Source organism: Delphinus delphis, chromosome 16 (assembly GCF_949987515.2).
Source record: "Delphinus delphis chromosome 16, mDelDel1.2, whole genome shotgun sequence".
In the NCBI taxonomy this organism is placed as follows: Eukaryota; Metazoa; Chordata; class Mammalia; order Artiodactyla; family Delphinidae; genus Delphinus; species Delphinus delphis.
Window position 1 is genome coordinate 2,856,455 of NC_082698.1, and position 17,500 is coordinate 2,873,954.

General features: G+C 51.9%; 1 protein-coding gene across 2 annotated transcripts in view; it reads left to right on the top strand.

The window, feature by feature from the left end:
- EBF3 (EBF transcription factor 3) overlaps positions 1-17,500 on the top strand; it is a 115,284-nt gene that overhangs the window by 64,327 nt on the left and 33,457 nt on the right. For both annotated transcript variants that reach the window (XM_060033839.1, XM_060033840.1), the window contains exons 7-8: positions 13,028-13,109; positions 16,945-17,062. In XM_060033839.1, coding sequence (XP_059889822.1) covers positions 13,028-13,109; positions 16,945-17,062 — 200 coding nt within the window. The remainder of the gene's footprint in view (positions 1-13,027; positions 13,110-16,944; positions 17,063-17,500) is intronic.

Here is a 17,500-nt window from a genome sequence, read left to right on the forward strand (position 1 = left end):
AGCCTCAGGACAAAGACAGAGAATAAAAAATGTCTTTTGTATTTACTTGAAACAAATGAATGGTATCAGGTGAAAAATATCTGTCTGTGCTTGTTCAGATTTAAGGCCGACAAATTTGCACCTTATTTCAATTTCCTGCGTGCACTGGAGGAAGTGCGAATAGCTTATTCAGAGGCAGATTAATGCAAAAGAGCTGAGGGGGGACATAAATCTACAGGCAGTGACTTGTACCATCATGTAAGTGTAATGATTATCAAACTGGAATCAGGGCTCCGAGTATCAGCTTAACACAGAGAAAATTTGCTTGATGTGAGAGTATTACAGCTGTGCTATGCTATATCCATATACTGTGACTAAATTTTATAGTTCATGAAGCATATTAGTATTACACTATATCCTGGTACATTCAAAAGGTGATTTCCATTTAGATGCTCATTTTTCATGAAGATAAATATGACATGAATCATAATTTCCCTGAAGTCAATATTACAAATAATAAAATACTCAGGCAGGCAAGTTGAGGAATGACAGTAATGTTTTCCATTTGTATGGTAAGTGACGAACCTTGTGGCCTATCAGGTAACAAATTGAATGTTTAATCTTTCTCCATGCAGATTGAGGAAGGCAAAGGAGCAGCGGTCTCACAACAAATTGAGAGTTCTCTGGTGGCTCGTGGAGTATCAGCTATTTTGCCTTTGGAGGCCAATAGAGGGTGTCAGCAGAGCTTTGTCAAAATATATCACGAGCATGAAGTTGTAAAATTGCAATTTACAACAAAAAGACTTTGGGATGACGGGCAAATCTTAGGCATGCTAAATACATAGCAAATATTTAGAGAGGCTTTGTAAGCAATTTAAATATTGTTAGGGGAAGTTGCTTAGCATCTGTGGCGCATCCCAGAGGTACAGAAGGAAATGTATCCTGTCAAACGGTAAATAGTCTAGTCCAAATGATAAAAATATTCCTCAGCGACCAAGCTGATGGAGTTAAAACTAATAGGTTGAAGGTGGCTTCCAGCCGTGTCCCAAGTCAGGCCGGCCCTCCTGCGAGACACACCTCTCGGTGTCTTGGCGCCGGCCGCGGGGCATCATCTTTGCTGATTTGTCCTCAAATTTTGGAGTCCCTCCGGGCCTCGGGGAGGCCGGGGCGGCGGCCGTTGTTTCTCTGATCTCCGTGCTGTTGGCGCGAGGCGGGGTCAGTGCCACGCAGGAGCCCGGCGTGACCCTCCAGGCCACGGTTCAGGAGCGCTTGTAGTGCACGGCCGGGGGGTGTTCCTTTTGTTAAAGGTTCTGTTGTATATTAATTTTAAGTTGCAGTGTCTGCACTACAAGATGACGCCACTAGCATTTTGATTAAGGATTTTATACATGAAAAAATTTTCATTATCTGAGTTCCCGGAGCCCTCCCGATTGGTTGGCTGCCTGACCCGCAGCTGTGTCTCGGAGTGCCGGGGTGGCGCAGGGGCGGGAAGGGGTGCCCCGCGCCGTAGTCTTTGCTGCGGGAGCAATTAACGGGGCTTTTGACTCTCGGGGAAGTCAAGACTCTTCATGAGCAGAAAGAGGCAACGGCACTTCAGTGGATTTTGCTCATTTTCTCTCTGTTTCAGGAGAGTGAAGACAGCACGTGGCATCTGAGTGAGCGCGTCTGAGGGCGTCAGAGGCAGGGCTGGCCCCTGTGCCCTCTGAGCCTTGCAGGCTGCCTTTTCAGCACATGGGGCAAAGCCAGGGGGAGAGAAGTTAAGGAATATGTCTGACTTTTTGCTTCTTTCTTTTAAAAAAGAAATTAATTCAATTAATTCATCCTGTCACTTTCCTTAATTCTTTTGACATCTGCTCAAATTAAGGGTGAGGATATCTAGTCGTGAAAAGGTGAAGGAAAGCTTTGCTGTGTCTTTTTTTTTTTAGAATTTTTTTTTCTACAGCACGTTCTTATTGGTTATCTATTTTATATATATTAGTGTATATATTGTCAATCCCAATCTCCCAATTCATCCCACCAGCGAGCTTTGCTGTATCTTTTCTTATCAGATGAGGAAAGGGAAATGTTTGTGAAACTCACCAGGGGTGTGCTTCTGGCGTTTAGCTCCGGGGGTGGGGGGTGCTGCGCTGCAGAGGCCGTGGGTGGGTGTGGACAGAGCCCTCTGACCATGAAGTCCTCTGGAAGAGTCAGAGAGTGAGCTGGGATGACCCAGCTCAGAGGAAGGTTGGTCCCAAGTTTGTTTGCATCCCGGCAGCACCGGGGCATCTGCCTGCTCCCCACTGACGCCGCCATGAGAAGCCCTCTAGTGGGGACCGGCGGTACTGCGGGCCTCTCTGACATCAGCACCAATATTGTCCCTCTGGACCCCCAGCTCAGTGTGGAGCCCGCCCCAGTAGGAGGGTAGTGAAGTGGGGGGTCAGAGGGGCGTTCGGGGGCTTCCTTGGGGGTCCCGAGCACAGTGATGGGAACACGCTGGCCTGTCCACGTGCCCGGGCTGGACAGCAGGCAGAGGGGACACACCGCGTCCTTTGCAGAGAGCAGGCAGGGCCTTCCTGAGGATGCTAAGCTGCCTCGTCGGGATGGATGCTGGTTCTGTCAGCTTAGCCTCTTGGAGAGTTGCAGTTGAGCAGAACAAGCACAGTGGTGCTGCCTGGAGGCCACCTCCACTCCTAGGGCTGCAGGGGGAGGTGGAGCCACTTTTCCTGGCCCATGTTTTCTGCTGTCACTCCCCCAGCCCACACTGTGCTGTCTGTAGGGTCCTGTGTACTCTCTGCTCACACTGGGGTTTTGATCATTCTCTACCTTTTTTTTTTGTAATTGCAGAATCATAAAATATTTTAATTTCAAGGTTAGCAATTTTCTCTTGCATACTTAATTTATAATTAGCTGGTTTATAAACCTGTTCTGTGAATATAATTTTACTGTTGCCAAATGTTCTTCATGAATAATTAAGGGCAAATCCCTATTTATCAAATTATTAATATACCTAATAGCCTTGTTTTCATAAACAATGCATTGGAGTTGGATTTAAAGAAAATCCTTCTCTGAGGGATCTGGTGTTTGGTTTCCACCACAGTGAGGACCCTCTCGGGGTGTCTGCACAGAGGGACACTTGTGCTGTGTTGATGTCACAGCCCCCGGCCTTCTTTCCTCCACAAAAGCCCAGGTATCAGTAGCTGGACAAACACAATGGCCATTCACCAGTGGGACTGGCCTCCTCGGCCTTGTGAACAATGTTGTTATTTGTTCCTAGCAGTTCAGGAGCATTTTTTGGAGGAAATGTAACAGATGAAACCATCCTTTCAGCCTTTTAAGATCTCTTTTGCCATAATCCTACCCCCATTAGCAGGGTACCGCTTTTCAAAGCAAGGAGAGCAACTTTTGCGTGCGAGTTTGGACATAAAGAGCCGTAGTCCCGGCCCTCCTGTTAGGTGACCTGGATCCTGTAGGGTTCAGGTCCAGAAGACAGAGGCAGAGCGCAGAACGTGCTTCACCTGGGAAGGAAATGAAAACTCAGGCGGGGAGTTGGGGCGGTGAGGGTAACGCTCACCGGGCTCACGCGGCCCCGCCTACCTCAGCTCTCTTCAGTTTCATCCAGGACAACAGAGCTGTTTTTTCCCCTTGGACCGGCATCCAGATCACCTGCTCACCAGTGGAAGGTTCCCAGCTGACGCCTAGCAATAGTTTGAACAACTGAAACAATAAGCAAGCCCACCATGCTAGTTCAGAACTATGCACTTAACATCAGACTCGTGGGCTGTATCAGTCAAGGGTCTCCGGCCTCCCTGCCGGGCGTTTTAGGGGCCGAGCATCTCTCGGGAGCGTGGGAGCCGGCAGCCCCGGCCAGGCGAGGGGTGGGGGTGGGGTGGGGGAGGCTTTTTTGTGTTCGCTGATTACCATCCGCTGGGTTTCCAGTCCACAGCCTGGAAGGAGATGAGGGCCGCGCTTCTCTGTTCTTGGGGCTGCCATGTGTGAGCCCCTTGCCATGTGTGTGCGACGCCGTGTGTGTGATTCATTCCAGAGCAGTTTTAGTCCTCATAAAATATTCATTTTGCTTGTGCAGGGCCCTGTAATTGCCGTCTCTCACCCTGAATTATTTATGCCTTGCACAGGCTGACAAGGCTTTGCCATGCGGCCCTAGATGAATCAGAAACACGGGTCTTTGCTGCCAACAGCATCATAGTTTCACAAAACATGGCACCGGCGTCACTCCGGGCCGCCTCATCTCTAAATCCAGCTTCTCTTGATTTGACATTTTCTTTGCTCTTCCATTGTCTTAGGCAGGCAGAGAGGTTGCCTCTTAACTCGAAGCAGCAACCTTTCTCGCTCGCATGATAGCCGCTGTGCTCGAGACGGCTGATGTATCTTTATTGCCCTTACTTTTCTCTTGCTCGGTAACAAGACAGTGCTTGGGCCCACTTTAAAGCCATATATTATACATTAGCGATAAAGTGATGCAAATAGTCCTGAATACTCTTCAAACAGATAGTGGAGATCAGCCCGGGTCTGACTGCTTGTCACAAAAACAGAAAATAAAAGGTGACTGGGAACTTGGGCCGAGCCGCCCGCTCCCGGCTGTGGGCTGCACGCAGGCCCAGCCTGAGGGTCCCAGGTGGGGCGGGCGAAGCGATGCGGGCTCCCCACTCTCAGCATCGTACGTGCGTCTCTTCAGCATCCAGCCTCTTCCCCAGCCCGGGCTCGCCCCGACATCTCCGCCTTGCAGCCGGGCGCCCGCCAACGGGTATTTCCTTGTGTTTCTGCGGTGCAGCCTGAGAGCGCCTTTCTGGCCGGGGGGGGGGGCACGGGTGTGCGCGATCCCTGCACACCAGCACGCGGGCACTTAGAACGCACCACGTCCAAATATTTAGGGAAACCACGTATCATGAACGCGGCGCTGGCAGGATGGAGTGAAACTCCTCCACGAACGTTTCCAAACTGGAGCAAAGACACCCAATCGGCTCTGAGTGTCAGGAGCTCCTGTTTCCAAGCCGAGACAATGACAACCTGCAGCAATTCCAGTGCAAAATTCCCACGTGACGAAGGGCTCCAGGAAAGAGAACCTGTGCAATAATATTCGCACACAGGGCTGTACGGAGGCGTGGGGAGCTGGGCAGGCGGGACCGTGATCTGAACACCTTGGTTCTTCCCCGAGCCACAGAAAGGGCTTAATTTACGGCTCCTGGCTCATCAACAAAGGGAGGGGAAGAGGGAAGGCTCGGTGCTGTTTCAAGTAATGGATGACCCGGACACACATTTCTCTTGTATTTGTTGACACGCAGGAGTAATGAAGGTAAAGCTTTGCACACATGTGCCCCTCATTAAGCTGCATTACCTGCATTAAAACTAATAATTGCCACTGAGAGCTGGGCTCCCATTAATCATTTATAATGTTTTAATAAGTTTTTAATCAGGACCTAAAAGGCTAGAGAGGCCGGCGTAGGCAGGTTCGACACTGGTGTCCTGTGTGCACGCACAGGCCTGATTTAAAATGTGATTTTTTTTTTTATTAATAATTCAGCCCACGAAGATGATGGTTCTTAATTAAGCAAGCTGGCATGGACGAGGAAAACGTGTGTCTGAATAGGAAAACACGAACAAGGTCTCTCCCACTTGGAGACTGGGGGCGGGAAATAAACCCCAAACAAAAAAACCTCGTGTTTGTTTTGAGGATGCTCTCCGCTGCCGACAGAAATCAGAGTGGCAAGAAGGGCGATCCCCTTATCTTCAGATCCCTCCGAACGCACGCCGGTTCGGTGGGAGAGGTTTGAAACCCTAAGTTCGGATAAGCATAGGCACTTAATCTCTGCACACGAAGTCTCTGTAAAAGTCTCCCCTGGAGCTGGCAACAAGTCAGGGGGTGCATCTGATGTGAGACAAGTGATGCTGGCATTTTTCTTAAATAAGGAGCTTCGTGATCAGAGCTGGCAAATAGAGAGCAGTGTCCAGAGGGAGTGAGGAAGCTGTTTTAATGAGCCCGCAGCGAAAGACAAAATACAGACTGATTGACAGGGCGAATGATCTGCTGGGGAAATAATGTCAATGCCGCATCGCCCATTAGAAATAGAGAAATAGGTAAAGGGGGAGAAAAGAAAGATAGGCACTTGAAACAAGAACCCTGGTGTAAATATAGCGCACTTCACATTTCTTTTGTGTTGTGCGGTTGACTTCTTTTAAACAGATAACCTTATCAAAACTATCATGAGCTATCAGGAACAGTTACAGAAAATACTAACTAGAATCCTGACAGCAAGCCAGGGAGGGCAACGGAAAAGCGCAGAGCTTGGGCACACGTTCGCTTCGAGAACGTCTACCTGGGTTTTACTTATCTGAACACATTAAAGCCACCCAGAAAAGTTTAATGCGAGTCGTACCCGTTTCTCCAGAAGGAGGGCTCGGCAGGATCTGTCATGGGCGTGGAGATGGAACTGGCCGGCAAAGCTATTAAATCCCATCAGATCTCCTTGGCATCATTTTAATGAGAATCATTGCACAAGTACAAGATCACGGTATCTGCAAGTGCCTCTTGACAGCCGCTGCTGAAATTGTGATGAAACGAAAAACCATTATAGCAGAAATTTAGCGATAAGGCTCTTCGGAGGGACGGTGGGGCCTGGCGTGGCTGTGGACCTCGAAGGGTTAATTTTCTAAACCTAATAATGTTCGATAGTGAGGTATTTGTCAGGAGATAAAGAAGTGATAGAATCTGGGAAGTGGGTCCCTTGGCGATTGTAGTACAAATATTGTTAATGCGGTGCGGTTACTACAGCGAGGGAAAGTAAAATAGCCCCGGTCCACTAGAGACAGCCTCTGCTACAGGAGAGCAGGAACCTCCAGACAAAGGCCAGTAATTGTTGAACCGCGAGTCAAGCCGTGGATATCTTCAAATCCCCCTCCATCTGCATTTACATGCAGGATATCATGCGTGCCGGGGGACGGCGCCCACGGGGACCAGGGACCCGCAGTGGGGAGCCGGGCAGCCCCAGCCCTCTTGCCCGGGAGGGAGGCCCCTCACAAAGGCCATCTGGGCCCAGCTGTAAAATTCAGCCCCGTCCCCCCCCGGCCCCTTCCTGATGACGTCATGCAGGCACTACAAGTATATGCGACCCATAACTTGAAATGCACAAGGATTTAATAAGTCTGGTGTTAAAGCAATTTGTCATGGCGTATTTGAAGAATAAATCAGACTAATGGAGCAGATTTTCCCTCCCGCATGGCATTACAGGACGTGAGCCCAGTCATAGCTAATGGCAGGAGTGGGAGAAAAAGAGAGGCCTGACATTAAGACCCTCGCAGTTTGGAAATCCGATACGTATTGACCTGTGTACTATCTCAGTGCACAGATCTGATGTCAGCAGAGTGTACTCGTGTATAGGAACTGCTCATTACAGGTTTTCTGAAGGAAGCACATTGTCTCTGAGCCCCAGAAGCCGATCGGCTAGGATTGCTCAGTAATCAATACCGCAGCGACTGATGGCCCGGCGCACACCACAGCTGCGGCCACTGCTCTCAGGGACTTCCCAGTAATTAGCCGGGACTGGGAGGCAAGCACTCCACCACCGGTCACTTCCTTATCAGTCAGGGAAAAGTCTCTTAAAGGCTCTATCTTTTAATTTGACTCTTTCGCTATTTCCCTTCAAGAGGGCAGTAGCGGCCCCAGCGACCGACACCCCGAGAGGGGCCGCTGCCCTGTGGGCCTTCTCGTCCCTTTGGACGGGGACCTCCTCGCTGTGGTGGCGAATGGAAGCGAGGTGGGCGGCACACGAAGTTACCCGCTTTCAAAAGGGGAACGGCTCAGCGGTGTTCAGCCCGGTCGCAGGGCTGTGCAGCCACCACCGTCTCCTTCCGAACATTTCTGTCACCCCCCAAAAGGAGACCCCGTGCCCATCAGGCACTTCCCCAGCCCCGCAGCCCCTGGCGGCCACCAGAGGGTGGCGACTTTCCCAGCTGCGTCTTCTGGCCGCTTCTCTCTACTCACTCTTCCTTGTCAAGGTTATTAGTACGAAAAGAGCCTCCTGGACTTGCGTCCTGGATGCGGTCACTAAAGACGTGGGGGCTCGATCAGGAATGGGGTCCCTGCCCTCCCGGAACCCCGGAAGCTGTCAGCGCCGTGATTTACACACAAATGCTCTGGGAGTTTTGATGGGTGACGTGGAGGCCTAATGCAAAAAGGCATTAGTTTGCTGCTTGTTAAGAGCTCAGCCTTAAGGTGGAAAATCGGGACCTCCAGCCCTGCCCCAGATACCAGTACTTTTCGACCCTGGACTCAGGTTTCCCACGTCACTTGTGATCGAGGGCCAGGAGAGGAGGCCGTGGCCGCTCGGACTGAGGCTGGGCTCACATGCGGGAGGGGCTGCTGGAAGCCGGAGCTCTGTCCTGGGTGTGCCCGTCACCCGTGCTCAGGGGGCCCACCTGGGTATCCTGGCTTGCAGCCTCATGGCCCTGAAGCTTGCGGTCACTCCTGTTTCCAAGCACCCGCAAGACCAGGCCCCGAGACAGTCTAAAACCCGACGGTTAAAAAAGTTTTTTTAAATCTCTGCATATAGTGTTTCCTGAGATGCTGCGTGCGAATAGGTAGTTGCAGACATGTGATAGCCACATGCAAAGGACAGCCGTTGTGACAGCTCCAAGTTTCCTTTTTCTCCTCAGTCACCAGGGTGCGCACGCCAAGCCCACTGCATTTCTAAGGAGACAATCCATTTCTCCTTTGACCAGAGGGAAAGAAATCATTATGACATGATTAGTGGCTTCGGCTATAGGTGAGGAACGGCAGTGGCAGGGAAGGCGGCGAGGGTGAGTGGTATTAATTACCTAACGCTTGCTGGCAAGATAATTTTATCAGTGATTTGGCCATTGGTAAGTTGCAGCTTTGGGTAAGAGTGGGCAAGTTCTTAGCTACTGGAAACAGGAGGGAAGGGGCCGGTGTCAGAGGAGATGCATCTCATCAGCTTTTCTCTGACAAACCAAATTCATTCCTTATGTAATTGATAACGGCCTTGGCCAATTACTTCACACATTACAATACACAGAGGCCCCCTTTACAGGTTTTGCAGGGCTGTAATTAGCGATGCTAATACCCCCTTTATTGGCCCTAATATTGCTCAGCACCTTTTGCCATCCTGGAACCCACTAGAGCCCCATGGCCTGTCAGGACCGCTGATTATTGAGAAGGATAGCTTTAATCAAACATAATTGCAGTTAATTTTTCTCTCCTGCTCTCTGTTGCCAGCGTCTAATGCCACGGACTCCTTGATATTCCATTAAATTACAATTAAACAGCCTCCTTTGTTTCTGATTGTCCTGAACAACACCACAAAGTTCTGTAGCCGCTTACAGGAGAGTGTTTGGTCCTAATTGCCTGCTGGCCCACAAAGGGCCAATTTACACAATACCCATGTAGAATTTAAACAGTTCGTAACGTAATGGATACTACACAGGAGCCTAACACTACAATTAAAATGATTTTCATCAGATAGAGAAGCCCTGGTTAATCAGCTTCATAAAAGTAAATAGAAATGAACTAATTCATAGCTTAAACACACAGAAGGGGAGCAGACTTTGAAATCCGTTACTGAGGTGAGGGCTCGCCCCTTATTGCGTGATAAGCCCCCGGAGTGGGCTCCAGCTAACACGGTCAGTCCTGCTGTTCGAGCCCCGCTGAAGGTGCCCGTGTCCTGCCGCTGAGCACTTCGGGGGGCACTGGCATTATTGGGGAGGATGCTGGCACAAATGCCACCGAGACCAAACTGAACTTTCTGCTGAGCATAACTGTCCCTGCAGAAGGGAGGGCGGCCTTGGGGTCTCCAGCTCAGGCTCAAGCTCTCAGTGTCTGGACCCAGCAGCTCTCCCACCCCTGCCTCCCAGATAGAGGGCCCCTGGGCTCATCTTCACAGGATGCCCCAGAGTCGGGAGAGGCAGCCTGTTGTTACCAGCTCTCCTAAGAGCGAAGGAGATCACCCACGTGGCTTCTCTGCTGATCCCCGCGCGCCCTAAAAGAGGAAACCTGACTTCCAGAGTAATGAGATCACACCTTTCCCCCTTCTAATCGCTGCTGAGAACTTTCCAGGATTTTGTGCGCCGTTTCCGACCGGAACGTTACTGGGGAGTTCCGACTGATGTGTAGCCGTTTGCCCTGAGCTGCTGCTTCCCCTCCTGCCTGGGAGAAACAAGTAAATAAAGCCCATATTTCAAGCTTGATTTACTCTGGTACCTACTGTGAAAGATGATGACTCTTTAGGGAAATAAAGACAGGGTCAGGGAATTAGTGTACATAATGGTCATTTTGATGATGGGCCAACAGATGCAGCCGGGAGCACACTGTACACAATTAAGCGTAATGTACTAATGACAGGTTAGAGTTTTTATCGCCTCTTTGCCATCGAGCAGCAAATCCATGGTTAGCAGTAATAAAGAGTTTATTGGTGTTGAAGCCAAAGATTTTCTGACATAGGAAAGATTTTTCCTTTCATAACAAGAGTATGAAATCCTCTGTGTACCAGACTCTAGAAGTGAGATATGTAAAGTGCCTGTCAGATAGTTCTTAGAAAAAAAGCCAATTAAAGGGTAATTGAGTAAAGGATGAGAGCCACCGTTTGACTTCCCGCGTCCGCGTTCCTTCCTCACCCTACCCGCACGCCCCAAGGCCCGCGAGCCCTCGCTAGCAGAGGCACACGCTCGCCCCGGACGTGACGGTGCGCGGGGTCGGGAGCCACGCGCTGGCTGGACCGTGCCGCCCGCCTCGAGGAGGCCTGATTGGATCCTCGAGGAACCGAAATGAGGGTGAACGCTAAGCGCAAGGCTCCTCTCCCTCCATAAGGGCCCAACCTGCGTCCGTTCCCGCGCACGTTGGGCCTTATTTCGTTTGTGTAATTGGGGCCCGAGTGCCCGGGAGGGATCCTGCTCTGTAGGGCCGTACGCTCCAGACCTGCAGGTCTTTCTAAGTCCTCGCGCTGCTTTTTGAGAAACTTTGAAAAGAATCCTACCGTTGCCTACGCACCCAAAACGTGTAAGTGTGTGTGTGCGTGCACACACACCCAGCTGCTCCGGAGTTGACCCCGAGATGCTCGGGGTGGTGAGGGGGCCCAGCGCCCAACTCTGCCCATTTCTGCAGCTGGCGGTAGTGAAGGCCCACGGGGGCCGGGCCGCTCACGCCTACAGTGACCATGCCCGGCGAGGGCCGTTCAGGCTCAGTGCCCGCTCTGCTCTCCGGGAGGTGAAAGGGTGAGAGCTGGCTAAAAAGACATCACGGAATTTAAAGAAACCTCCTCTGGAGGGGGCAGAAATCAGAGCGCACGAAGGCTCCCCCCGTCGGCTCCGTGCAGATGAGCGGCTCCGGCCGGCGCCTGCCTGGAGATTAGCTGGGTGGTAACGTGAGGCGTAATTGCGCCATGTGGCTGCCCCCAAAGTGAGAACCTAATTGCCTGACAGGACGATAACTTCGTGCCGCCCTCACCTTGTTAGGCCCTCACGCGGTTGGGCGCAGGGTGGCCGCAGGTGCACTTCATTTCCCTCGCTGCGGAGTGCGTGGGGCTTAATTGCACCGTGGTTGTTAGAAATTGGTGGGTGGACGGCCGGGCAGCCTCCTGTATGCTGACGGCAGATGGTGTTCAGAGGCGCGGCGAGCTAAGTGTATAGGTGAGGCGAGTTAATAAAAGATGTAAATTCTGGCCTAAAATAGTGAGGCCGTGCGGGCTGTAAGGAAATTTAATTCAGTGGCCACTATTCTTTTTCCCATCCGTCGGCTTTTCCTCTGCCCCGGTGGAAAGTCGTCCAGGGTATGTTGGGAATGCAGCTGGAGACGTGCATCTCGGTCTCCCAAATCTTTGTATTTTCTGATATGATAGTCAGCCGCAAGGAACCTTGACTGTCGGCTTGAAGTCAGGGAAGTCGCGTGAAACTTCATAAAAAATGAGTCATCAACCAGTAGGACAGAGGATACTTGGAAAGAAGATAGAGGAGACGTTTGTCGATAGCCTCGTGGACAGGGTGTCAGCCCAGAGGCCCCAGGACGCGGGCGGCCTTCTCCAGACGAGCCGAGCTGGTGCAGGGCTGAGACCCCCTGTTCTCCCGCGGCTGGCGGTGCAGCCAGGCCTCCCTGGGTCCACGCGTTCCTGTTGTGAGCCAGAGCTTCCATGTTTGTCACAGAGCACGCGGGAATGGGGAGGACAAGGTGATGATGTTTCTGTCACAGCATCTCAACGCTCTGTCAGGACCCCTGAAACGTCATGCTTCAGAACAAGGCCAGGCCTTGGCGGGAAGCAGAAACAGCTCTGCAACTAGCCTCCCCTCCAACCAGGGCAGCGCCTGGTCCCCTCCCCCTAAGCGACGGTTTCCTTGCCTCATGGTGGGGGGGGTAGGGGGGGGCCTTGATCGGTCCCTTAAACCACACGTAGGTCCCTTAAAACCAACGACTTCATAGAAGTTGTTGCTGCCCTTGAAACAGCACCCCAGATCTTCTCTTAAGAGTCATACCTATTGTAACTTGAAAAGCCCACCTTTAAAATCGTGTTTACCTAGGCAGTGATGGTCCCTGGGCTTGAGTTGCCAGGTAGAATTCAGCACGTCCAGTTAAATTTGAATTTCGGAGAAACAATTTGTTTTTTTAGGATAGGTATGCTTTGGGACAGGCCTAGCCTAAAAAATTATTCGTTGTTTATCTGAAATTCAAATTTAACTAGGCATCCTGTGTTTTTATTTGCTGAAGCTGGCAGCCCTCTCTGGGGTGGACAGGTCCCCAGTGATTAATGGTCGTGCAAAGATCCAGGTGAGAAATGGCCAATTTAAGTCACGGTTGTTATGATAAAGCTTGGAAACCCCCAGTGTCCAGGCAAATGTAAGTCACCGCTTCCTTGTGTGGAGATCTTCCACAGTGGCCAGTGGACCCAGAGGTGCCTGCCTGGCCTCTCCGAGTTCTCTCTCTCTCCCTATCGCCCCCTACGGGGCAGCCAGCAGGTGGTATGGGGGTCGGCTCCCCATGCAAGAGTGTCTTTCAAAAAAAGTCTGTCTTTTGTCTGATAACCCTAACGAATGTCCATTTTTTGTATTTTTATAGATTCTTTCTAAAGTTTTTCCTCAAGTGCAATCAGAACTGTTTGAAGAATGCAGGCAACCCTCGGGACATGCGAAGATTCCAGGTACACGATTCTGGACCGCGGTCCGGACTTAACACTGTGAAAGTTGAATTCCCTGAAGTTGCAATTGTTCGGAAACCAGCCTTTAGTTCTCAGGGGCTTTGGGTGCAAATGAGCCAGGATGGGCTCATTTAAGAACATTTAAATCGAATGCTCTAGAAATGGTCTGGCACCCCAGTCCGCCAGAGTCGTGGAGCCCAGTCGTGGCCCGTGACCAAGTGAAGCTGGCTCTGGAAACGTGACCTGCGCTTTTGCTCTGATGACAGGGTGTGCCTCTGCCTCCTGGGGCAGTGCACACCGCCCTGGCCCTCTGTGTTGGGCGGCGGGGTACCCCGAAATCAGAGTGATCGGGGCTGTGGGTTAAGGTGGAGTCTGTCTTACATTCAATCATGGTGAGTCCGGTGGGTGTGTTTCAAAATGACTGTTTCAGGATTTTTGCAAGTAGAGTCCTCATAAGGTTAGCATCTCACTTCGTCTGTTTCCTCAGTTGCACCTTGCTCTTCATGCTTGTTCACTTGGTTAGACTTTGGAGCCCACGCTGAAGCTCTTCCTTAGGGATGGATTGATCTGTGGTAGGGGAGGACCGCTAGGTAATATATGGGGTGTACTCAGGACTGAGGGGGCTGCACCTGTTCCACGCAGGCCTCTACCAATTCCAGAATGTCTCCCCAGCTCAGCTTCCCTCCCCTGAGGCTGGGCTGTTCTCGCCTCCTTAATTCCACACCTCGGAGCTAGACCGCGTTCCTGAACCCAGGCTAGCGTTAGTCCTCTGGTTAGTTATCCTCAGATCAGAGGATTTCCTCTTGAGGAGAGGCGTGGAGAGCCAGTTGGGCTCAGGGATGAATTCTGAGGCAGTCATGGTCCTCTTGCCTTTGTTTGTGAACGACTAGGAGGTGACTTCGGGGTGAAGGGTGCTCAGCAAACATGATGGATTGTTTTGCTGATTTTAATTGTAAAAATATCTGGGCTGGGATCCAAAACCAGGTGGCTCCTGGTCCGTACCCACCAGAGAAGAATTTGGGAGCTCACTGCTAGGCTGGATGTTACCAAATACTTCTTCTGTGGGATTTAGGCTAGTTTACCATCAAATCACTCGAGGCTTTTTCTTAGAAATGTAAGTTATGCTTCAGTCTTCAGGTGAAATGTGACATCTGTCTTGACATCCAACCAACCAGTCAGAGCGGTGGAGCCGGTGGACCCGCCGACAGCCATGCCCTGACCCTGGGGGCGGCGTCTCTTGCAGACAGTGGGGCGGGCTTCCGCTCCTCTTGTGCGAGGCTTCACGTTGGTCCATCGAGCAGAGTGGAGGTCACACACTGGCTCGCCAGTGGCTGAGGCAGCGTCAGTCGCAGGTGGAGCCCGCAGTTACTAGAAGGACTTCCTCCCTCTCTTTAGCTAATCTCTCTGCCTCTCAGGAGGTTTAACTGGACTTAACACTAGATCAGGGCTTACACGACGTTTCCAGCGGGCACCACGATCTCAGCACCTTTCTGTAGGTGCACCGCAGGGCTGGCCCGGCCGAGAAACAAACACAGCTTGTCTGCTTTCTCTGCTCAGCTATGCTTTTCCCTTGGTGACTGACCTATATAGAGACGACGGAGCAAAGACAGTGTCCCTTTTTTTTTCTTTCTTTTTTTTTTTTTTTGCGGTACGCGGGCCTCTCACTGCTGTGGCCTCTCCCGTTGCGGAGCACAGGCTCCGGACGCGCAGGCCCAGCGGCCATGGCTCACGGGCCCAGCCGCTCCGCGGCATGCGGGATCCTCCTGGACCGGGGCACGAACCCATGTCCCCTGCATCGGCAGGCGGACTCTCAACCACGGCGCCACCAGGGAAGCCCGACAGTGTCCCTTTTTATTTTTATTTTTACCCTTTCTTGTTTCTTTAACTTTTCACGATCTAGGAACGTAAAGAGAATCAAGTCTGCAGCTCGGGGTTAGTCCTGTGTCTTTGCACCCCATTCAGGGGAAGTGTCGGTAGAGGTCCCCCTGCACCCAGGGCGGGGCCTGGTGGACAGGCTGCCAGGAGGGTGCCTTTGTGACCCCGGCAGCCCTGCGTCCCCTGCGTAGAGGCTGCCAGGCGAGTAGTGGCCCCAGAGTGGGGTCAGAGCCACCCCTGCTAGGGCAACGGAGATAGTTGAGAGAGATGATGCTGAGCCGTCTGAGCCTGGACCCGGGGATGCTGTGGTGGCTCTGACATTACTTTGAGGCCCAGAGGGGCCTGATGCTGTGGAGACTTTAACGATCTTGGCAGTGCCCACAGCCAGAGAGAGTCGTCTGGGAAGGTGTCCCCTTCCTTTGCGGGGCTGTGGGTGCAGTGGGTACTGGTCCTGCTTCACAGGCTTCTTGTGGGGCCTGAGATTTTTATAAAAATTCAGTTACTCCCAGATGTATTAACATATAAGTGTGCAGCTTTGCTTTTTAAAAAATCGTATTTATTTACAATCACTTTTACGTATCATTTTTTTCTTAACTAGTAGACTTTCTTTTTGAGAGCAGTTTTATTTAGGTTTACAGAAAAATTTCACAGGAAGTGAAGAATTCCCATGAGCCCCTGGCCTCCCCTCCCCCCGACTCTCCTCTGTTATTAGCACCTTGCATCGGTCTGGCTCGTCATTAACGGAGGTCCACTGTAGCTGTGGCTTTGAACTCACCATACGTGGCATGCCTTGACGTGTGCCCACCCTCCTGCCCAGCTTTTCTCTGTGGGGTCGTGGTTCTCTAGGTGGTACCAGCCCTCTCCACTGCCCAAACGTGGCAAAGAACCGGGCTCTCTCCACCCCAAATCCAGGCTCCGGCCCCCAGGTCCTGATGTAAGGCCCACACTGAACCTGCGCTCACATCTGTGCTACCCCAGCTATTCTGGAAATAATGCAGTATACAGACCCGCCTCTGTCCAAGGAAACGCTCAAGGCCGGTGTAATTTCCTAGTTCCTGGGTCCGTGAGGTGGGGGGTGCCAATTCTGGGGTGCTTGTTCCAAGCTCCCCTGGGAGGACGTCTGGGGTCCTCAAGGCCGTCCCTGCCAGTGTGACTTCCTTTTTTACTTCTGCGAAGCACTGAGCATGTGGGGGAGCCCGGCCCCCATCTCTTCCCCGGCCACCCCCACCCCGAACCTGGACCTCAGGGCCGCGCCTTTCCCTCCCACAGGATCACACTCCCTTGGTAGAGCAGGTGCTAGCCATCCTCGCCATCCTTCACCATGAACTTGAGAAAGGGCACTTTCCCTGCACTGAAACCATTTTATTCCTATTCAGCTCGGCCTTTTCAGATGCAAAAACGTTCATTACCAGATGTTGGACGTAATTGTGACATTGACCCAGGGATCATCTGATGCTAGGATGTGGGTAGCAGAAGGAGCTTCTGATTTATGAAGCCTTTTTTTTGGGAGGGGGGCAACTCTGAATCCTCACAACTCTTCCAGGAAGGACAGTCTCCAGTGAACTCATTTTAATTAGATAAACTATCTCATCAATATGTGAACAGATCAATCAAAATAGCTTTAAAGTGAGTGGCTGGAGGGGTGTCTCTGAAGCTAATGGTGAGAAGAATATTTCTGTGGATTGAATTCACTTGTTAGCATAACAGGAGATTAAACTGTAATTAGCGCAGCGGGTCTGGGAGAGAAGCAGTCAGTCGTGAGTCACAGCAAAACTGCCCACACACCCCATCAGCCAAAAACGCTGTGCGCGCACGTGGCCTCGAGGGGGATCCGGGAGCAGGAGTGGGTGCCCGGCTCGAGACCTTGGGGGCTGGCTTGCCGGGCACCCCTGAAGGGGCCTGACACCTGGCAGGGCCCCGCCTCCACCTCCGACTCCGGTTTCACCTGCGCTTGTCTCTGCAGGTTGTCGTGTCGACCACGGTCAACGTGGACGGCCACGTGCTGGCCGTGTCTGACAACATGTTTGTGCACAACAACTCCAAACACGGGCGGCGGGCCCGCCGCCTGGACCCGTCAGAAGGTACGGCCCCTTCTTATCTGGAAAATGGTAGGCACATGCTACATGCCTTCTTTTTAATTTGCGATGCTTCCTTTTCTCTGTGCCATCCTTTCTGTTGATTCACGCCCAGTTGCTCCCGCCAGGCCCCCTCGCGGGTCAGACCCCCATCCCTGGGACAGAGCCCCCCGTCCCTGGGACAGAGCCCCCCGCCCCGGCGTCCCTCTCCCCTCCCTCACTGGCGGTCTCGGCTTTCCCGCCCACCTCACCTGCCATGGCCCTCACTTTATTGGTTTGTCTGTGTCTAAGCTTTCTTTTGCTGAGCGCTTTTCCTGCAGTTTTAACGTATTTGGTTTTATTTTGGCTTGTCTAGCCCCCATCCGGCTCATCCCCAGACGCTTGGGCACCTTTTGGTGGGCGCTCACATCCTGGTCCCGTGAGCCTGAGCTCATGGGCTTCAAG